Below are 23,056 nucleotides of genomic sequence, written 5' to 3'. Positions count from 1 at the left end.
ATATATATATATATATATATATATATATCATGTGTGTGTGTGCTAGTGTAAGAGACAACAGCATATTGAAAAAAGATTGAAATGATTGACTGAACAGCTCATGCAACATATTCAACATGCGACAGCAGTACCACTGCACTACTCCTATACTTCCCAAATGGATGTGACTTAATGGCTGCTCATGTAGAGACGTTGCTGGTTATGTAAGTCACATTCGTTGGGAAGTATAGGAGTAGTGGTACTGCAATCACATTTTGAATATGTTGCATGAGCTTGAGTCAATCGTTTCAATCTTCTTTCAATATGCTGTTGTCTCTTACACTAGCACACACACACATGATATATATATATATATATATATATATATATATATATATATATATATATATATATATATATATGTATATGTATATGTATATATATACATATATATATATGTGTGTGTGTGTGTGCATTTGTGTATACATTTGTTAGTTTGTTTTTCTGTTTATTATTTATTATGTATTTGTATGCTTGTTTGTATTTTTGTTTATTTGTGTTTATTTATTTATTTGTTTGCTTGTTTGTTTCCTGTGCCCCCGTGTATTAAGGAAATTCAATGGTTACTACAGACGCGGTGTCACTCCAACTACAGAAATCTGAAGGCAGCATTCAGAAATTCCTACCTTTAGTTCGGCTTTTCGTTCTCATTGTCACTTGAGTTCCTGTTGTTTGTACACTTTTTATTACTGGTACCGCCGAGTTGTTGATGCACTCAGGTCCACTCTGTACAGCATCACAGCTGACACAGGTGTCTAACTCTAAACTTTCAGTCGTTGGCTCAGTGCCGCCGGGTAACTTGGTCTGTAAGACATCACAATTTGACGTACTTGCACGCTGTGACTCATGTGACTCGTCATTGTCGTCGGTACGTTCCTTTTCGACGTAAACTGCGTCGTTTAGAATCTGTGAGAAACAGTTAAAATAACGCAATGATGTTTGCAGGTTTCATAATCATTAATCGATGACAATATAAGTTTGACGTCATTTGACACTTCGTTGGCGCCAAAACATTAGTGCCTGTAAATTGTAGTTTGCTCGCCGCTAGCTTTTGAGAAAAACATCACAAACCTAATCGATTTCAACAATCTTTACATTGCAAAAGACAAGACTTCTTGTCAAGCAAATTTCTTTATGCAATATTAAGGTTAAATATCCGGAGGCATATCTGTCGAGGGGGCTACGACCGTGGTCACTTCTTCTGTTCCGTAACTAAGAAAGACCGATGCAGTTTCATAATACATGTCTGCTATAAGCACGGTGTTCATCGATTGATAACTACGAAATTATCAAGAAAGTGAGAACATTAAGGGAAGACACTTTCTTTGGCAAAATGAGGGCATATGGTAACGCTTTCCGACTGCTTTGTCGTTGGTATACCTGTATGTTGACTCGTTGTGTCAGCAGCGGTACCGTCCACCTCTCTATCCTATAGTAGAAGCCTATCGTTCTTACGTTCAGTTTTACAAATTACTGAGTGACAGCCAGTGAAAAAGTTCGACATCTGTTTACCATAGTGTCACACATATAACAGTTCAAGCACTCGTATTTCTTTTATTTACAATTAAAAATAGGTTTTATCCGTTCAATTGCATATACGTATAGTATCTATGGCATCATTGTATTGTTTACCTACCCTCGATATGAACAGTTTTCTTCCCGGTCTGTCGCGCCTTGTCACTGTCACTCTTGGCGAAGCAGATGGTGGCACCGGTGACCGCTTCCTTTTGACACTGGGCGTCGCAAGAGGGGTTCCTGTCGCATCGATAAGGCATTGCGGTCGTATAATTGATGGAATGGCCCCTGGAACTAAATCCAGCCTACTCTTGTACCCAGCTTGCCATTGTGCGTATCCAACGAAGTCATCAGGCACTCGAAAGTGGGCACCGCATATATTGCTTGTCGGAATACCCCTTTTCCAATCTTTCCTTGTCAATTTGACAAACCTATCCCATTTTGCACTCATTATTTTATCACGAGGGAAGTTATGCATGCTAAAACAGCCATCGCTGCTATTGCTACAGCCACCGACAACACATCTTTTCACCATCATGAAACTTGACTGCGCTGATTGCGAGCGTCCAGCGTCCCCGTTACTAAGGACAAGCTGCTCGTATGTTCAATTAGTTACGTCATTTCCGGTTGCAAGGCCCGCGATTTCCGAAACGAGCCGAACGGCAGTCAACTTCAAAATCGCACAAAATATTGTATTTTTATAATATTTAATCGCGTCGTTTTCTCGGGATGATGCATTTATTTGATAAAGTAGGGATGGCAAAATCATATAGCATGGTTGATTTTAAGCAAAAATAACTTTGAATTTATGCGGGACATACACTTTAAGTTCACAGTACACGAATCGCGTTTAGGTCAAAGTAAGTATTTTCGTGTGTGTGTGTTTTGCAGCCTCTCCAAGTTCAGAAAGTTATACCGGTAAGCACATAAAGACACACAAATTTGTCTCCAAAAATATTCTTTATTTGTTTAATTTTTCTATTTTCTATAATTCTGTATACTTTTACTAGGTACAGTTATCACTGCCGCAAAATATTTGGTCACAAAGTAGAAGTTATGGCTTGGCTTTGGCACAGAATATCATTCATGGCAGAAAATTCTGAGTGAAAGTTTTGGTGTTTTTAGCCCTAGAAATTTCAGAAGACCCATGCGCACGTGGACGCGAAACTTACATGATTTCATTATTTTGGCCTTCTGGCCTTCGTCAGTGAGCGCAAAGATCTGAACTTGACACACCCACAGTCATTTATCACTGACACTAACTACATAAATAGAAAGCGCCACGGGAACAGATTTCCGGCTAGGGAACTTTTATAAGTTTTTTTAGTCTATCGCTTGTTCGAAACCCAGTTTGAAGCCCACGGAGAAACTGTAGATTTTAAGACCAAGAAAAATAAAGTTTTTTCTCATCCCCGCGCTTTTCAATTCAGACCCCCGCGTCAACCTTTTTTCCTGCTCATGAGGAAATCAAATACAAACAAATAAACGCAAAAATAGGCGACGATAGTGCATAACACAGTGCTGTATAAAACAGACCTGTAAACAAAATAATCGACACAAACATTCCATTCAGAACTGTACACATATGTCACTGTTATAATTACTACGCTGTCAAAACTGCATTGCTGTGCACTAAAAGTCAAACCGCTGAGCTGTTGCCATACAAAAATAATAAAGCAGCACTACAGTGCACTCATCTCTTCGTGCATTCGTATGTTGTTTATATATATTTCCGTATTCTTGTTGATTTAAAAATAAAAAAAATTGAGAGTAAAAAAACCGCGTCACCGCATCATTTTTGAAATATGTCTAGGATGAGAAACAAACATTTTATTTTCTTGGCCTAACGGTTAATCTTTAGAATGTGAAAACCTAATATAAAGGATGATTATGCTTTTGCCATATTAATGGTTATCGCAGACAGGAAACGCAGAGACCAACGCCAAGACCACTGATTCATCGAGGCCAAACCATCACACTTCCACTATTCATAGGTTATATTGTAACACATTAAACATACGCTTGCTGCCCTCACTCATTTATTACCATCAAAATCTACGTGTGTCATCTCCCGTGAGCGATCACCCTCTTGCGTATACTCACCTCCAACATCACGACATAACCATTCTAGCTCTTACAACACTAACGTTCATATTGGACGTCCAAAGACAGAAATGGCTACAATCTAAAAGCCCGGCACTAGGTATCAATCTCCTTTAAACCTGGCTGAAAAGCTGTTTTCAGTTGCCTAGAGCATACAAAAAACGCTTGAAGAGCAGGCAAATATGAACAGACATTTATGTCCCTGCCGGCAGTTTGACTTTAATGAGTTCAAATGATCGATGAGTGACTCAAAAGCGGAAATTCCAATACTGTAAAAGAATGAGCACGCATAAAAATGATTTTCTTATCGCATAGCAATCTTTTGCCAGGCCAATGTTTTGCATTGTGTCAATATACAGGCGAAAGGATGTCCATGAATGCGAAATTTGTTAACCTATATGTTTTAATATTTGGAATAGACCTGGAGGATTGAGTTTCCTCCATAACGTCTCCAATACATGCAAGTATCTTTAAAACGTGAAAGAAGGCCTATATTGTGATAGTTTCGCTATGTTGTTTATCTTACAGGTAGATATCCGATTAGAAGTGGTATGCTGAAGGGATGGATACCATTCAACGTCCTTATAAGTCCGGCACAAACTGGTGGGTTACCGGAGAACGAATTCACTCTCGCCGAAATGCTCAAACAAAATGGCTATGCAACAGGAATTCTGGGAAAGTGGCATCTTGGGATTGGCAGTGGAGGAAAGTACTTACCAACAAAGCAGGGGTTTGATTACTTTTACGGCATTCCAATGACGCACATCGAAATCTGTGGACCGTCTACCGGTGGAAGCCACTTGGGAAAACCCTTTATCTTCTTATATTTATCATTCACATACAAATTATGGGCAAGTTTTCTGGCTGGTGTATTCATATTGTGGGCATTCTCTTTTGTTGGAAAAAGGGGTTTATTTTCTTTATTATTCATCGTATTTCTCCTTGGTATGACTGGCTATTATTTGTTGTCAGATTTTACCCTATTGAGAGCTCGAGAAAGTTGCATTCTGATGAAGAATGATGACATCATTGAACAGCCATATAAGGCAGAAAATATGACACTAAAACTTACCCAGGAAGCACTGCGATATGTATCCAGACACAGGAATAATCCATTCTTCTTGCTAATATCTTACTTGACTTTACACTCACCCGTGTTTGCTTCGAGGTACTTTGAAGGCAGATCTGGAATTGGACGGTATGGTGACGCCCTGATGGAGTTGGACTGGAGCGTAGGACAGGTGCTTCAGCAACTTAAAAAACAGGGCTTAGAGGAAAATACAATGATCATATTTCTATCAGACAACGGTCCTTCTGTCGTGAGCATTGACGGGGTACCACGACCAAAGGGAGTTGGTGGGTCGACAGGAGTCGTGAAAAACAGCAGGGGCGATTTAGTAAGGCTGCGGGGTGGGAAGGCGACTCTCTTCGAAGGAGGTGTCCGAATTCCGGGAATAATACGTTGGGACGCTGTAATACCGGCAAATACAGAATCAAGAGCACTGGTTTCCTTGAATGATATTTTCCCAACTGTCGCTGATATTTTGAACATATCAATCACAGATCGCATCATTGATGGCAAAAGTCTTCTGCCTTTACTCAGAAACCCTACTGAAATTTCAAACCACCACGACTATTTGCTATTTTATTGTACAACTAAGTCACCACCCACAATGATCGTAGGGGAATACAAGATCCATTACATAAAGCCTTTTCGAGACGGACAGTGTCATGGAGATGTCCTCCAATCTCCCATAATCTATGACCTCACAGATGACCCTGGAGAACGATATCCACTTTCTGCGGAAGAGATAAAGGAAGTTAGGGATCAAGCGAAAGAAATTCTCCAAAGTGTACAAAAGAGTTTACCAGAGCGTATATCGTCAGAAGTTGATTCACTTGTATTGCCTTGGTTATTTCCATGCGCAAATTTTCCATATTGTCGGTTAGACAGTGTTTTTGAAGATGACTTTGAAGATTTGCAGCTTCCAAAGTTGAATTATTAGACTTGGATTATATCAAAAGTATGTTAAATGGATTTTACAATGTAGGTAAAGATATGTAAAATTAATGGTGACGTTGACAAGCATATGAAGGAAGGAATGTCAAAAGGAGTTTCTCAAGTGTGACCTTATTATATTCTATACTGTTGATTTGGGACAGCCAAACAGCTAATTTCGAGTGACAGTACAGTAATATTTTACGACATTTTAAAGATATTTTATAAAATTAAGGAGGGAAAACGAAAATTGTTTTCAACTGCTTTCCTGCTGTTGTTACATTTTCCTCCTACTAGTGTTTACCTGTTCCACCAGGAGAAAATCTCCACCAATCTTCTCTAACTTTACAGAAGCTCGCTGCTGCTCTTGTCCAACTACAAGTGATTTGTACTGCTCCCAAAGCAATTCAAGAAACAACTTAAGGTTCCAAGACAAGAAATTTACCATTTTAAACTAACAATTCTCTAGTGTTTAATAAGCTCAGAACCCCCGTAAATTATATATTTTCAGAAAGCGTAGATATAGGGGAACATTTTGAGTACCATAGTGTCACCATTGTTGACATAGCTATCACGTGACAGGTAATTTGCATAACCTTTCGAAAATCGGTTTTCCCTATGTCTTGTTTCAATGCTTTGAGATATGTGGCTGAAATTTGTGTGAGTGCAAGCTGTCCTAAGGGTCTTCAAAAGTGTGTCTCAGAATTTTTTTAAACCTTCTTAAACAGTTTTTATGCCAGAAAAACTTCCAGAGCAGTGAATTTAACCGTAGTTGATTTCTTTAAAATTGTGCTCCAAAAAAACTAAGCAAGATATAAAAAATCTGAGACACACTTTGGAAAAGCGTTGTGACAGCTTGCATTCCAGCAAGTTTGAGTCAGATATTTTGAAGTATTGAGACAAAACATAGGGAAAACCGATTTTTGAAAGGTTATGCAAATTACCTTGTCACGTGATAGTTATGTAAACAATGGTGACACTGTGGTTACCAAAATGTTCCCCTATATCTAGGCTTTCAGAAAATGTATACATTACGGGGGTTCTGAGCTTATTAAGTGTTAGAGAATTGTTAGATTAAAAAGGTCAAATTTCTTGTCGTGGAACCTTAATAGTAGCCCCTGATCGCACGCTTGTTATCTGACTTAAGGATAAAATTCCATCGCCAGATAAAGATCAAAATTACCCACCAGCGAATACGTCCGCCTGGAAACGTTTTCGAATATCCTCTTTCATAACAAGCTTAGTTGACTGCCTCTGGGAAAGACAGATACCGAAATATGTAAACCTAAGTAAGACTAACGACGCAAATTATTGCATGTTTGTTTATTCATCAGTGTTAAACTTTATCAAAAACTAAAATTAATCGAACTCTGCCCGGAAGAATTTCATTTGCAAGTCTGACTGAATACACCAATAAGTAACATCTCTTCAAGTTATACTAACAGTACAGAATGCAGCCCACTCTGTTGTTTGTGAATTAAGTACATGCATTGCAGATGATGGTCGCACAATTCCAGTATTCTTGTTGATTGCCCGAAAACCTCTTCTGTCATCTCTTTTGTACTTTAGAAACATCTCGTGTAGCAGCAGTAAAAGTGCTCGATTTTGTACACAAGGTGAATCATCAGTGACATATAAAGGGTCCATGAATAACGAATAAAAAAACTTGTATGTTGGAAGCCAGTTTCGTACAGGAGTAGACCGATATTATGATCAGTCGCAATCAGAAATAAATTATTGATGTACTAGACTATACTCTTTACACTCAAATTGACATGCAATGATCGAAAATTAAGAAACAATTATTTAAAATGGTAATAAAAATGTGTCATGAAATCGAAATTTGCAGCCTCATCATTTTGTTATCTTTTTGTCAAATTAAAGCTGAGACCTAAATTTCTACAAAAGGATAACATCGTGCAAACCATCGAAATGACCAAAATAAAAAAAAAACATATATCTTTTCCCAGGAGTAAAATATAAGTATAAAGTAAAATATTTTAATACTCCCTCAGATACAATAATACTTTTTAATTTTTCTCTTAAAATTTGAACAACAACACATGTTCACAATTTTTTTTGAATTTTTAATGACAAAATAGTAAGCAACATATGTTGTAATATTCTGCCAATATACTCCAATGCTATGCAATTGCAAGTCATATACATTGGCAAAATGCTTGATATACAACAATGTATACACATATATTGATTGTGTGTAGTATGTGTCAAATACATTAAGTATACACGTACGTATACTCATAAAATGCATAAGTACAGTGTACATTTGGTGTACAAAGATCTCTATTAGGTATACTCTTGAAAAGCATAGATATACGCTACGTATATCAACATATTGAAATGTTCCAATTACAAAGATATATACGTATACAATTAATATTGTGTTCCATATATGTTAATATACGTTAATACACTGAACGATGCGTATATCAAGCATTTTATCCATGAATCCCAAACTAGTTCCAATGGTGTTTTCTGTTACCTTTATCTGAAAACGGACTCGTGCCCTCCCAAACCTCTACAATTTTGCTCGCACTTGCCACTAGGAAATATTGAACCGTGCAATATTATTGCGTATTAATAATCTTATAAAAAAGTAATGGTATTGAATCATCATGATCAGGGTTGATCTTCCTTTCTGACAAGCAACACTCGCCAAATTAATGAACGTAAATGAATTATACTTGTTATGTAGTAACTTTCGATTAATAAGATAAATATTGTATAAGTATGTAAAGAGGGATATCGGCCAGCTGTCACGTTAATAGCCAGTCCTCCCTACATGTCTGTGACATATGTTTGCTTTACTCGTTATCGTGAAGTAATTCGCCTTATTTCCAGCGTAGAACTGATAGTTGATAACATGGCCGCCAAATCTACCAAGTTTGACTTGATTTGGACTTGACTTCTGTGAAGCTATCTGTCTTGAAATGTAGTGCCAAGACTTAGGATCCAGTTTCCCGAGAGCATGGCACTTGGTCGGAAGGGGCATCTTTATATCTCAGCACATAGTTCAATCTTTTCCGCTGTAATTGGCTTATTAGCATAATTCGTGTAGGCTTACATCTTAGAACTGTCGAAAAATTGAGGCTTATGAATATCTGAGTACAGTAGTGACCATACAGATTCAGACAACGTAGATGTGTCTATTTTTGTCCTCCAAGGTACACAGAGTACTTTTAAAACAAGATAACGGTCAATAACCCTGACAAGTGTAATTCTCACTCATGTTCAGTGATTTGATCAAGCATTGCTGAGCAAAAACCATTCGACCTTGACGCAATGACAAAACATATTTCATCGATTATAAAAATATTTCATAATATTTCATAATCATGAAATTGATATCTATTTCTTAGACTATTTCTCCCTTTGGTTCTCCTTTTCATAAGCATGACTCACTACTCGCTCCGAACTCGGTTCACGTCTGTGTTGTTTACTGTTATCATTTCATAGCATACTCTGAAGACTGAGGTAATAGACTGACCTCCATGCTCCGAACAACCTGTCAATCACTGGATTTGCGGTCTTTTTACGTCAAAGATCAGAGGTCGAATGCGACAGAAAAACACGCCATGGCGTCTCATAGTAGTCTCAGCACATTGCTCTGCTGCCTTGCTGTGACTGTCTCCTGCGCCAAGAAACCAACCACCCCAAATATTGTTTTGTTCCTCGTCGATGACCTGGGATACGGTGATCTCGGTTGCTACGGCAACGAAACGGTGAAAACGCCGAACATAGATCGGCTGGCGTCCGAAGGCTTGAAGTTCACTCGGATGTACTCCCAGTCGGCATGTACTCCAAGTCGTGCTGCTCTTTTAACAGGTACGCACGTGATCTTATCTAAATCATACTTCACAACTTCTGCAAGACGTATAAACAGATTTGCTCTAATCTGCATTTGCTGGAGACACATGACTTTTGCATGTAAAACTTTCCGTAAACATATCAAGCTATACGTACATCCAGAGTCATAAAATGAAATTTCTGGGCCAATTTACATAACGTTCAACAGTACCTATCGATATGCATAAGAAGCACTTATGATGAGAATGTTGCATGAAGGAGTATAAATTTTCATCGTTCGTGCTTGGTGCAATAATTTACGACATTCTTATCTACAGGTAACTCATGAATATTTATGACAAAACAATACATACAGTTATCACTAAATCAATAAGATTTTGAGTGGTACTCTTATCACACCTTCTTATCACATTACGCTGAGAACCTTTGCAGTGTCGCATCATAGGGGATCGCTTACATGTCCGTCCCCGGGGCCTGGGGATAGGGTGGGGATATATGTGTCAAGGTCTCAGCACAAGTTACTCCTTGAAGTTCCTATTGTTTATTTTATTTTAATACGTTTGAATATGATATGTATTGCCAAAAAATATTTTTAATTCCAACCTTGAATGTCTTGGTCTTATGTTAGCACTGGTTTTGTAACGATGTTTTCCCATTCTTGAGTCCCTTTTTCGTCTTTGTGACAACAAACGCACCAGCAAAGCATAACATCTTCTGTTATACCTTTGCTGGTATGTTCATTGTTGACTTTGTCAAAGTTAATCCGCTGACAATCTGGTGACAGCGTCCACAGATTAGTGATTTACCCTTGCTTACTTTGGTGCCTCAGGCAATGAAACGAATTAGATAATAGACGCAACACTGTGACAAAACTTCGCGTAAGATTGTCAAAGGACAAATACGTGACATGGGAATGAGAAAAAAGACATTGTCATAAAAACAATGCAAACAGTAACAAGAGACCAAGACACCAAATGTTGGCAGTATACATGTTATTGGCAATACATATCATATTCAAACGTATTAAATAAAATAAACAACAGCAAGAAGAAACCTGTGTTGAAACCAAGACACCTTCTATCCCCCATTCCACCCCCGGACGGACATGTAAGCAATCCCCCATGGTCGCATGTGCAAAGTCCCCTGGGGCTTTCGGGGGCACATATTCAGTAACATGTCTCCACTCTGCAGCCGTAATGAAAGTTGTGTCCACAGTTGGTTGACTGACTTATGCTTATGGTTGTTGCTATGTGACGGTTTTCCATCAACTAAAACTGTTTGGTCACTGAAGTGTTTCCTCAAAGGGACAAGACAGCTAGTCATTTATATTAATAATTAAGGTAGAACGCGCCTCGTGGACAGATATTCAAACTCTCAAATATCTGCAATTCTTTTGATGTCTACAACTTTTGGAGGCTAATTTAAAAACTGAGAATGAAAGCAAAATTTTAACTGTCTTAGTTTTTCCAAAAATTTGAAATTGAATTTTTCCCCAGACAGCTAGCACAGGGAGGGCGGCCATTTTGAATTTCAAATATCGCAAAGTGTTGGCAATTTGTTTCACTAGTTCCAAACTTAGCACGGTGACCCCAAATGGTTGTTGATGGTTAGGAAAGAGAATGGTTGAACGTTACTTTCAGCGTGTTTTAAGGAAAAGGAGTTTGATATTTTGAAAATATCATCATAAATCTGCTCAGTTTGGTACAAATGATGAAAATGAGCACCCTTGAAACAGAATACTGCTTTGTTCTTGGGCCAGTATAGAGATTATGGGCCCTAGGACGATACGGATACACCACTCTATCCGTGGCAGATATATGGGACACATTAAAGATGTCTGCAATCATGCCACATTACAATGGACAAATTCACTTACCATAACTCAGACAACTCCATTGATGAACATTCACACACTATGACCACGTCACATTTAACTTGCAGGTAGGTATCCGATAAGAAGCGGCATGCTGAAGGGATGGATGCTGCCGTTTCACGTCCTGGCAAGTCCTGCACAAACTGGTGGGCTACCGGAGAACGAATACACTCTCGCTGAAATGCTAAAAGAAAATGGCTACGCTACAGGAATACTCGGAAAGTGGCATCTTGGGTTTGGCAGTGGAGGAAAGTACTTACCAACAAAGCATGGATTCGATTATTTTTACGGACTTCCATTGACACATATCGAAATATGTGGACCTTCTGCCGGTGGAGCCGTGTATGGAGATCGTTTATTTACCGTTATATATACTTCACGTAGAAGTTATGGACAGGCCTTTTGTAGGTGGATTGATATTTTGGGTATTCTCTTTTATCGGTAGTAGGGCCCTGATTTGCTTACTATTGGTAGTATTTCTCTTTGCTCTGGTTGGGTACTATATTTTGTCAGAATTTACCTTTGTGGGGGCTCGGGAATCGTGTATACTAATGCGGAATGATGAAATCATTGAACAGCCATATAAGGTAGAAAATATGACACTAAAACTTACCCAGGAAGCATTGCACTATGTAGAAAAACACCGGAAAAATCCATTCTTTTTGCTAATATCTTACTTGACTTTACACTCACCCGTGTTTGCTTCGAGGTACTTTGAAGGTAGATCTGGAATTGGACGCTATGGTGACGCCCTGGTGGAGTTGGACTGGAGCGTAAGCCAGGTGCTTCAGCAACTTAAGAAACAGGGCTTAGAGGAAGATACAATGATCATATTTCTATCAGACAACGGTCCTTCCATCATGGGACTTGATGGAGTACCAATGGCAAAAGAGGTCAGTGGATCGACAGGAGTCGTTGAAAACAGCGCAGGTGAATTGGTAAGGCTGCGCGGAGGGAAGGTTGGTGTCTTCGAAGGAGGTGTACGAATTCCGGGAATAATACGTTGGGATGGAGTAATACCAGCAAATACAGAATCCAGAGCATTGGTTTCCTTGAATGATATTTTCCCAACTGTTGCTGATATTTTGAACGTAACATTCACAGATCGCATCATTGATGGCAAAAGTCTTCTGCCTTTACTCAGAAACCCCACTGAAATTTCAAAACATCACGAATATTTGCTCTTTTACTGTACAACCAAGTCACCGCCCGCAATGATCGTAGGGGAATACAAGATCCATTATATAAAGCCCTTTCGAGACGCAGTGTGTACTGGAGATGTCCTCCAAACTCCTACTCTGTATGACCTCAATGATGACCCTGGAGAACAATATCCACTTCCTGCAGAAGAGACACAAGCAGTCATGAACCAAGCGAATGAAATTCTCGCGAGGGTACAAAAAACATTACCAGAGAGTGTATGGTCAGAATTCGATTCACTTATCTTGCCTTGGCTATTTCCATATGCAAACTCCCCATACCGCCGATTGGAGAGTGATGTCGAAGATGATTTTGAAGATTTGCAAATTCCGAAAATAGTTCCGAAAGATTAAGAAAAAACCATAAAAATAATTTTCGTTGCTAAGTATAACTTGAAAGTCAAAATACATGTACACTGAGAAAAAGTTGTACAACTGGTACACTCAATGAATGAATGAATGAATATAACAATATGACATCTTATGGAATGTAGATTTTAGCTTACATGACCTGACTTTAAGAGTTGTAATGATTATGATTTGATGAATTATTGTTTTTCTTCTATATCTTTTCTCTGGACGTATGTAGCCATGCTTGTACAGTATTGTTTCAACCCTTATGCATCTTATAATTTGCCCCCCCCCCTCTCTCTCTCTCTCTCTCTCTCTCTCTCTCTCTCTCTCTCTCGCTGTACATTAATATACAACTTGGTAGAGGTTGTATTTGGTAATGGCGTCGTAAAGCTTGTTTGTATTCTGAAGTAAATACTTTGTAGTTTCAACGAAATGTATATCTGCATTGAGTCATGTATAATTTGAAGATCAACATACGCCTCTTGTCAATAAAGGAGTACATACAAGGACAAAGGAGAGGCGCCAGAACTCCTTCCACTTTGTTGTCAATACTGATAATAGTAGAGCTAATATATTCAACACGAACATAACACGTTGGATTTCTCAAGTTTTTCTGATCTATTTTTTTTCTGCCGTGAAAAGTCTTGTTTGTGAGCACCCAATCAAATTTCGACACACAGACACCTTCTTGGATTGCAAGGAAGTAGGCGCCTTGAAACTGAACCCCCTCCGACTTGCTTGCAATCTCAGGGCCATGCTTCGACAAGTTTGTTTTACGCCACAGGGCAGTGGAGCTTCAAAAATCCACTTTTAAAACTTTAAATGTTATGAAATATTAATTTTAAAACAGTTTGGGAATGTATCAGGGTTTAGCTTCCTTTCTGCTAAGTATGACCAAATTGCTAAACGTGTATAAATTTTACATGGTAGTCATAAAGTACGGTACGTCCAATAATGTATAAGTATGTTCGCCAACTCTGCCTATATGTTTGTGAAAACGTTCTGCTGTACTCGCTATCTTGACGTTATGCGCCTCATTTCCACAGTAGAACTGATGGTTGATAACATGGTCGCCAGATTCACCTTGCTTGACCCTTCTAGGGTGTTGACCTGTGAAAATATCGGTCTTGAAATATATGCTTATAATCTTATGATTTACATCAGTTTATCTTGAGAGTGCAACAAGTTCATGGGGGGGGGGCATCCCGGAATCTCAACAAAAATTCAAATATTTCAGCTGCATTTGGCCTATAAGCATTATTTGCGTGAGCTTACATAGAGCGGCCGACAAATGAGGGCTCACTGATATTGACCGCCGTGATGACTGTACATATTCAGAAAACGTAGACGAAATATTCCCATTGTCCCAGGTACGCGGTGTTCGTTCACAACAAGATAAAGGTCATTTACCTGGACGAGTGTAATCCTCATATAGTTGAGTGATTTCATAGGGCATAGCTCACCAAAACAAAGCTCAGCCCTGATGAAATAAGAAAACATTATTTTGAAATGTAAATAATTATGAATTGATTTTGTATTTCTTAGGCTATCTCCACCGAGATCGCCTTTGGATCACCCTCTTTTAATAGGCTAACTACTCGCCCCGAACTCGGTGTTGTTTACCATTATCACGTCATTGAAGAACCTGTCAATCACTGTATGGGTATATGGGTCTTTTATTGCGACAGGTTAGAGGTCGCATGCGACAGAAAAACAAGCCATGGCGTCTCATAGTAGCCTCAGCACATTGCTCTGTTACCTTGTTGTGACTGTCTCCTGCGCCAAGAAACCAACCACCCCAAATATTGTTTTGTTCCTCGTCGATGACCTGGGATACGGCGATCTCGGTTGCTACGGCAACGAAATGATGGAAACGCCAAACATAGATCGGCTGGCGTCCGAAGGCTTGAAGTTCACTCGGATGTACTCACAGTCGGCATGTACTCCAAGTCGTGCTGCTCTTTTAACAGGTATGCACGTGATCTCATCTAAATCACACTTTACAACATCAGCAAGACGTGTAAACAGATTTCGCCTTAATCTGCAATTGGTTGAGACAAATGACTTTTACATTTGGCATATAAAACTTTCCGTAAATATATCAACCTATACGTACATCCAGGGTCATAAAATGAAATTTCTGGGTCAATCTAAATAAGGTTTAACAGTACCTATATGGATATGCATACGAAGCACTTATGGTGAGAATGCTGCATGAAGGAGTATACATTTTCACCTCTGCAATAATTAACGGAATACTTATCTACAGGTAACTCATGAATATTTATGACAAAATAATACATACAGTTATCATTAAATCAATAAGATTTTATGTGGTATTCAGGCAAGGGACTTGATAGTCAATAGGGCTTTGTCTTCATATCAAATGACGCTGAGAATCTTTGCAGTGTCGCATGTGCAAAGTTCCCTGGGCGGGCAGGCGAACGAAACAGTGACATGTCTCCACTCTACAGCCGAAATAAGAGTTGTGTCCACACTATAATGCACGCCAAAGAGTTAGTATGGTGGTTGACTGACTTATGCTTATGTGTGTTGTAATGTAAAGGTTTTCCATCAATTTAATCTGTTTGGTCACTGAGGTGTTTCCTCAAAGGGAAAAGACAGCTGATCATTTTATAAATTAATAATTAGGTAGAACGCGCCTCGTGGACAGATATTCAGACTCTCAAATATCTGCAATTCTTTTGATGTCTACAACTTGTTGGAGGCTAATTTAAAAACTCTGGAAGTAAGCAAAATTTTAACTGTCTTAGTTTTTCCAAAATTTCAAATTGAATTTTTCCCCAGACAGCTAGCACAGGGAGGGCGGCCATTTTGAATTTCAAATATCGCAAAGTGTTGGAAATTTGCTTCACTAGTTCCAAACTTAGCACGGTGACCCCAAATGGTTGTTGATGGTTAGGAAAGAGAATGGTTGAACGTTACTTTCAGCGTGTTTTAAGGAGAAGGAGTTTGATATATTGAAAATATCATCATAAATCTGCTCAGTTTGGTACCAATGATGAAAATGAGCATCCTTGAAACAGAATACTGCTTTGTTCGTAAGTCATTATAGAGATTATGGGCCCTAGGACGATACGGATACACCACTGTATCCATGGCAGATATATGGGACACATTAAAGATGTCTGCAATCAAACTTCATTACAAATTCACTTACCATAACTCAGAAAACTCCATTGATGAACATTCACACACTATGACCACGTCACGTTTAACTTGCAGGTAGGTATCCGATAAGAAGCGGCATGCTGAAGGGATGGATGCTGCCGTTTCACGTCCTGGCAAGTCCTGCACAAACTGGTGGACTACCGGAGAACGAATACACTCTCGCTGAAATGCTAAAAGAAAATGGCTACGCTACAGGAATACTCGGAAAGTGGCATCTTGGGTTTGGCAGTGGAGGAAAGTACTTACCAACAAAGCATGGATTCGATTACTTTTACGGCATTCCAATGACACATATCGAAATATGTGGACCTTCTGCTGGTGGGAACCGTTTATGGAGATCGTTTATTTCCCGTTATGTATACTTCACGTACAAGTTATGGACAGGCCTTTTTGTGGGTGGATTGATATTTTGGGTATTCTCTTTTATCGGTAGTAGGGCCCTGATTTGCTTACTATTGGTAGTATTTCTCTTTGCTCTGGCTGGTTACTATATTTTGTCAGAATTTACCATTGTGGGGGCTCGGGAATCGTGTATACTAATGAGGAATGATGACATCATCAAACAGCCATATAAGGCAGAAAATATGACACTAAAACTTACCCAGGAAGCCTTGCACTATGTTGAAAAACACCGGGAAAATCCATTCTTTTTGCTAATATCTTACTTGACTTTACACTCGCCCGTGTTTGCTTCGAGGTACTTTGAAGGCAGATCTGGAATTGGACGGTATGGTGACGCCCTGATGGAGTTGGACTGGAGCGTAGGCCAGGTGCTTCAGCAACTTAAAAAACAGGGCTTAGAGGAAAATACAATGATCATATTTCTATCAGACAACGGTCCTTCCATCATGGGACTTGATGGTGTACCAACGGCAAGAGAGGTCAGTGGATCGACAGGAGTCGTTGAAAACAGCGCAGGTGAATTGGTAAGGCTGCGCGGAGGGAAGGTTGGTGTCTTCGAAGGAGGTGTACGAATTCCGGGAATAATACGTTGGGATGGAGTAATACCAGCAAATACAGAATCCAGAGCATTGGTTTCCTTGAATGATATTTTCCCAACTGTTGCTGATATTTTAAACGTAACATTCACAGATCGCATCATTGATGGCAAAAGTCTTCTGCCTTTACTCAGAAACCCCACTGAAATTTCAAAACATCACGAATATTTGCTCGTTTATTGTACAACCAAGTCACCGCCCGCAATGATCGTAGGGGAATACAAGATCCATTATATAAAGCCCTTCCGAGACGCAGTGTGTACTGGAGATGTCCTCCAAACTCCCATCGTGTATGACCTCACTGATGACCCCGGAGAACAATATCCACTTCCCGCAGAAGAGACACAAGCAGTCAGGAACCAAGCGAGAGAAATTCTAGCGAGGGTACAAAAAACATTACCAGAGAGTGTATGGTCAGAATTCGATTCACTTATCTTGCCTTGGCTGTTTCCATATGCAAATTCTCCATTCTGCCGATTGGAGAGTGATGTCGAAGATGATTTTGAAGATTTGCAATTTCCGAAAGTAGTTGCGAAAGATTAAGAAAAAACCATAAAGTATAATTTTCGTTGCTCAGTATAACTTGAATGTCAAAATACATGTACATTGAGAAAAAGTTGTACGACTGGTAGACTCAATGAATGAATGAATATAACAATATGACATCTTATGGAATGTAGATTTTAGCTTACATGACCTGACTTTAAGAGTTGTAATGATCATGATTCGATGAATTATTGTTTTTCTTCTATATCTTTTCTCTGGACGTATGTAGCCATGCTTGTACAGTATTGTTTCAACCCTTATGCATTGTATATTTGCCCCTCTCTCTCTCTCTCTCTCTCTCTCTCTCTCTCTCTCTCTCTCTCTCTCTCTCTCTCTCTCTCTCTCTCGCTGTACATTAATATACAACTTGGTAGAGGTTGTATTTGGGTAATGGCGTCGTAAAGCTTGCTTGTATTCTGAAGTAAACACTTTATAGTTTCAACGAATTGTGTGTCTGCATGAGTCAAGTATAATTTGAAGATCAACACTCGCCTCTCGTCGAAAAAGTAGTCCATACAAAGATGAAGGCGAGGCTCCAGACCTCCTTCCACTTTTTTTGTCAATACTGATAATAGTGGAGCTAAGATATTCAACACGAACATAACACGTTGGATTTTTTCCTGTTTTTCTGATCTATTTTTTCTGCCGTGAAAAGTCTTGTTTGTGAGCACCCAATCAAATTTCGACACACAGACACCTTCTTGGATTGCAAGGAAGCAGGCGCCTTGAAACTGAACCCCCTCCGACTTGCTTGCAATCTCAGGGCCATGCTTCGACAAGTTTGATTTACGCCACAGGGCAGTGGAGCTTCAAAAATCCACTTTTAAAACTTTTAAATATTATGAAATATTAATTTTATAACAGTTTTTGGAATGCATCAGGGTTTAGCTTCCTTTCTGCTAAGTATGACCGGATTACTGAACGTGTATGAATTTTACATGGTAGTCATAAACTACGGTACGTCCAATAATGTATTAGTATGTTCGCCCACTCTGCCTATATGTCTGTGAAAACTTCCTGCTGTACTCGCTATCTTGAAGTTATGCGCCTCATTTCCAGAATGGAACTGATGGTTGATAGCATGGTCGCCAGATTCACCTTGTCTGACCCTTCTAGGACGTTGACCTGTGAAGATATTGGTCTTGAAACATATGCTAATCTTAGGATTTACAGCAGTTTCTCTTGAGATTGCCACAAGTTCATGAGATGGGGTGGGGGCTGCGGGAATCTCAACAAAAGTTCAAATATTTCAGCAGCATTTAGGTTATAAGCATAATTTGCGTGAGCTTACGTCATAGATAGGTAGACAAATGAGGGTTCACTGATATTTGACCGCCGTGATGACTGTACATATTCTGATAACCTAGACGTAAATATTTCCGTTGTCCCGGGTACGCCATGTACGTTCACAACAAGATAAGAGTGATTTACCTTGACGAGTGTAATTTTCATTCATGTTTAGGGATTTCATCTGGCATTGCTCAGCAAAAACGAAGTAGGCTATCTCCATCGAGATTGGTTCACCCTCTTTTAATAGGTACGACTCACTACTTGCCCCGGACACGGTTCACGTCCCTGTTTACCATTATCACGTCACTGAAGGACCTGTCAATCACTGCATGGGTATATGGGTCTTTTACTGCGACGGGTTAATTAGAGGTTGCATGCGACAGAAAAACACGCCATGGCGTCTCATAGTAGCCTCAGCACATTGCTCTGTTGCCTTGCTGTGACTGTCTCCTGCGCCAAGAAACCAGCCACCCCAAATATTGTTTTGTTCCTCGTCGATGACCTTGGATACGGCGATCTCGGTTGCTACGGCAACGAAACGGTGAAAACGCCGAACATAGATCGGCTAGCGTCCGAAGGCTTGAAGTTCACTCGGATGTATTCACAATCGGCATGTACTCCAAGTCGTGCTGCTCTTTTAACAGGTACGCACGAGATCTCACCTAACTCACACCTCACAACATCAGAAAGACGTGTATTAAGTAGATAATACCTTAATCTGCAATTGATGGCGACAAATGACTTTGATATTTTGCATATAAAAATTTCCGTAAATACAACAACCTATGCGTATGTACATCCGGGGTCTAAAAATGAAAGTTCTTGGGCCATTTGAATAACTTTCAATAGTATCTATGGATATGCATATGAGGCATTTATGATGTGAGAATGTTGCACGAAAATGTATAAATCTTCACCTCTCGTTGTCGGTGCAAAAATTAATACTTATCTATCTATCTATCTATCTGGGTGGCTCATGTTGTATTCAGGTCGATGGACTCAATAGTCACTGGGGCTTTTCCTTCACATCACATGACGCCGAGAATCTTTGCAGTGTTGTCTGTGCAAAGACCTATTTGACGGCAGTGGGGGGGAGGGGGCAGGGGACACGGACACAGTGACACATTGTTTCCACTCTGCAGCTGGAATGTAAGTTGTGTCCACAATATGATGCGCGCCAAAGTTTGTAGGGTTGGTTGACCGATTTATGTGATTGCTTGGTGTAACCTGACGGTTTCCCATCAACTTAATCTGTTTGGTCACTGAGACGTTTCCTCGAAGGGAAAAGGCAGTTATTTTATATAATAATTAACTTGTCAAGAATAACCATCATTGCAATTTACTAGATTTGCAACATGAATGCTACTTCAAGCGTATTATAACACGATCCCTCCTCACAGGGAGAAGAAGAAGTATTTGGGTATTGAAAATATCATCATAGATCTGTTCAGTTTCGTATCCATGATGGATAAGAGCATCCTTGAAACTGAATACTGCTTTATTCATGAGTCAGTATAGAGATTATGGCCCTTACGATTTGCCAATACACGGCCCCTCTATCCGAGGTCAATATAATGATTTGGACACATTAAAGATGTCTACAATCAAACGAAATTACAGTGAACAAATTCACTTACCATACTTCAGACAACTCCATTGATGAACATTAATATGCACACACTATTGTTACCACGTCTCGTTTATCTTACAGGTAGATATCCTATAAGAAACGGTATGCTTAAGGGATGGATACTGCCGTTTTTCGTTCTTGCAAGTCCAGCACAAACTGGTGGGCTACCGGACAATGAATACACTCTCGCCGAAATGCTCAAACAAAGTGGCTACGCTACAGGAATGCTCGGAAAGTGGCATCTTGGCTTTGGCAGAGGAGGAAAGTACTTACCAACAAAGCATGGATTCGATTACTTTTACGGACTTCCAATGACACATCTCGAAACATGCGAACCATCTGAGAGTCGGAAGGGTTTGGCGTCACGCTTTCTTTTCGTGTACATCTCATTCACGTACAAATTATGGGGAGGCCTTTGTGTAGGCGTGTTCTTAATTTGGGTGTTCTCTTTTATCGGAAAGAGGGCGCTGGTTTTCTTACAGCTGAGCGTGATTCTCCTTTTATTGACTGGTTACTATATTTTGTCGAACTTCACTGTTGTAGGGGCTAAGGAATCATGCATACTAATGTTGAATGATGACATCATTGAACAGCCATATAAGGCGGAAAATATGACACTAAAACTTACCCAGGAAGCATTGCAGTACGTATCAAGACACAAGAATAATCCATTCTTCTTGTTAATATCTTACTTGACTTTACACTCACCAGTGTTTGCTTCGAGGTACTTTGAAGGCAGATCTGGAATTGGACGGTATGGTGACGCCCTGATGGAGTTGGACTGGAGTGTAGGCCAGGTGCTTCAGCAACTTAAAAAACAGGGCTTAGAGGACAATACAATGACCATATTTCTATCAGACAACAGTCCTTCCACTGTGGGACTTGACGGGATACCAATGGCAAAAGGAGTTGGTGGATCGACAGGGGTCGTTGAAAATAGCGCAGGTGAATTGGTGAGGCTACGTGGAGGAAAGCTTAATCTCTTTGAAGGAGGTATACGAATTCCAGGAATAATACGTTGGGATGGAGTAATACCAGCAAATACAGAATCAAGGGCATTGGTTTCTTTGAATGATATTTTCCCAACTGTTGCTGATATTTTGAACATATCAATCTCAGATCGCATCATTGATGGCAAAAGTCTTCTGCCTTTACTCAGAAACCCGACTGAAATTTCAAACCATCACGACTATTTGCTTTTCTACTGTACAACCAAGTCACCACCCGCAATGATCGTAGGGGAATACAAGATCCATTATATAAAGCCTTTTCGAGACGCAGTGTGTACTGGAGATGTTCTCCAATCTCCCATCGTGTATGACCTCAGTGATGACCCTGGAGAACAATATCCACTTCCCGCAGAAGAGACACAAGCAGTCAGGAACCAAGCGAGAGAAATTCTCGCGAGGGTACAAAAAACATTACCAGAGAGTGTATGGTCAGAATTCGATTCACTAATACTGCCTTGGTTATTTCCATGTGCGAATTACCCATATTGTCGATTAGAAGGTGTTGTCAAAGATGATTTTGACAACTTGCAACTTCCGAAGATAGTTCCAAAAGTTTGAGAAAGAACCATAAAGAATAATTTTCATTGCTTAGTTATATTTTGAATTTCAAAATACATGTACACTGAGAACAAGTTGTACAACTGATATATTCAATGAATAATTGAATATAACAATATCACTTCTCGTGGAATGTAGATTGTAGCTAACATGATCTGACCTCCAGAGCTGTAATGATTGTGATTTGATAAATGGTTTTGTCTCTTTCTTCTATATTTTTTGTCTGCATAACATGATTGGAACTAATTTGGGACAACTGGATATTTATATTTGTTCAAAATTTTCACAAGTATTAGGTGCATATAGCTGAATGTTGCAATATTACAAATTACTCATGAAAACAAGTGTGTAACGTAAAAAGAAAAGTATATGAACTAACATTTCCAGGTTAAAACGACCTTACTTCACCATCCACTTATCCAAAATTAGTTCCAATCATGTTGAAATGTATGTTGCCATGCTTTTACAGTATTGTTTCAAATCTTGTGCATCGTATAATTTGCTCCCAAATATCTGTCTGTCTGTCTGTCTCTGTCTGTTTGTTCGTCTGTCTGTCTCTGTGTCTGTCTCTGTATTTGGGCAATGGCGTCGTAAACTTACTTGCTCATCTTAAGTAAATACTTAGTAGTTTCAATGGACTGTATGTCTGCATGAGTCAAGAATAATTTGAAGATCGACACACGCCTGTTGTCAAAAGATTAGTACATACAAAGACGAGAGAGAGGCGCCAGGCCTCCCTCCACTTTGTTGTCTACTCTGATAATAGTGGAGCTAAGATATTCAACACGAACATAACACGTTAGATTTTTCAAGTTTTTCTGATCTATTGTTTGTGCCGTAGAAAGTCTTGTTTGTGAGCACCAAATCTTCACCCTGCACACATTAACCACAATAAAGACACACATCAAAGATCAAGTTTAAA

General features: G+C 39.4%; 4 protein-coding genes across 7 annotated transcripts in view; 3 read left to right on the top strand and 1 right to left on the bottom strand.

The window, feature by feature from the left end:
* The window catches only part of LOC139124294 (uncharacterized), a 3,859-nt gene extending 2,393 nt beyond the window's left edge, over window positions 1-1,466 (bottom strand). Inside the window, exon 1 of the mRNA XM_070690435.1 lies at window positions 666-1,466. Within this exon, the coding sequence (XP_070546536.1) occupies window positions 666-690 (25 nt within the window). The 5' untranslated portion in view covers window positions 691-1,466. The remainder of the gene's footprint in view (window positions 1-665) is intronic.
* The window catches only part of LOC139123650 (arylsulfatase H-like), a 15,798-nt gene extending 8,303 nt beyond the window's left edge, over window positions 1-7,495 (top strand). Inside the window, exons 2-3 of the mRNA XM_070689821.1 lie at window positions 4,186-6,080; window positions 6,769-7,495. Of these exons, the coding sequence (XP_070545922.1) occupies window positions 4,186-5,663 (1,478 nt within the window). The 3' untranslated portion in view covers window positions 5,664-6,080; window positions 6,769-7,495. The remainder of the gene's footprint in view (window positions 1-4,185; window positions 6,081-6,768) is intronic.
* Window positions 7,329-23,056, top strand: LOC139123647 (arylsulfatase H-like). 4 transcript variants are annotated; one of them, XM_070689816.1, is made up of 2 exons: window positions 7,329-9,502; window positions 20,648-22,299. In XM_070689816.1, the coding sequence occupies exons 1-2, from the start codon at window positions 9,169-9,171 to the stop codon at window positions 22,132-22,134; spliced, it is 1,821 nt and encodes a 606-aa protein (XP_070545917.1). In that variant the 5' UTR covers window positions 7,329-9,168; the 3' UTR covers window positions 22,135-22,299. The 4 variants fall into 4 exon arrangements, with proteins under 4 accessions (XP_070545917.1, XP_070545918.1, XP_070545919.1 ...); XM_070689817.1 differs by lacking the exon at window positions 7,329-9,502 and adding an exon at window positions 18,915-19,580 and having other exon boundaries at window positions 20,648-23,056; XM_070689818.1 differs by lacking the exon at window positions 7,329-9,502 and adding an exon at window positions 18,918-19,580 and having other exon boundaries at window positions 20,652-23,056.
* On the top strand, window positions 14,608-18,092 carry LOC139123649 (arylsulfatase H-like). Its single transcript, XM_070689820.1, has 2 exons — window positions 14,608-14,880; window positions 16,157-18,092. Exons 1-2 carry the CDS (start codon window positions 14,631-14,633, stop codon window positions 17,641-17,643), a joined length of 1,737 nt encoding a protein of 578 aa, XP_070545921.1. The 5' UTR covers window positions 14,608-14,630; the 3' UTR covers window positions 17,644-18,092.

This window comes from Ptychodera flava (assembly GCF_041260155.1).
Source record: "Ptychodera flava strain L36383 chromosome 23 unlocalized genomic scaffold, AS_Pfla_20210202 Scaffold_23__1_contigs__length_28996876_pilon, whole genome shotgun sequence".
Lineage (NCBI taxonomy): Eukaryota > Metazoa > Hemichordata > Enteropneusta > Ptychoderidae > Ptychodera > Ptychodera flava.
Note: the sequence above shows the minus strand (reverse complement) of the source record. Positions and strands in the feature narration are given on the sequence as shown.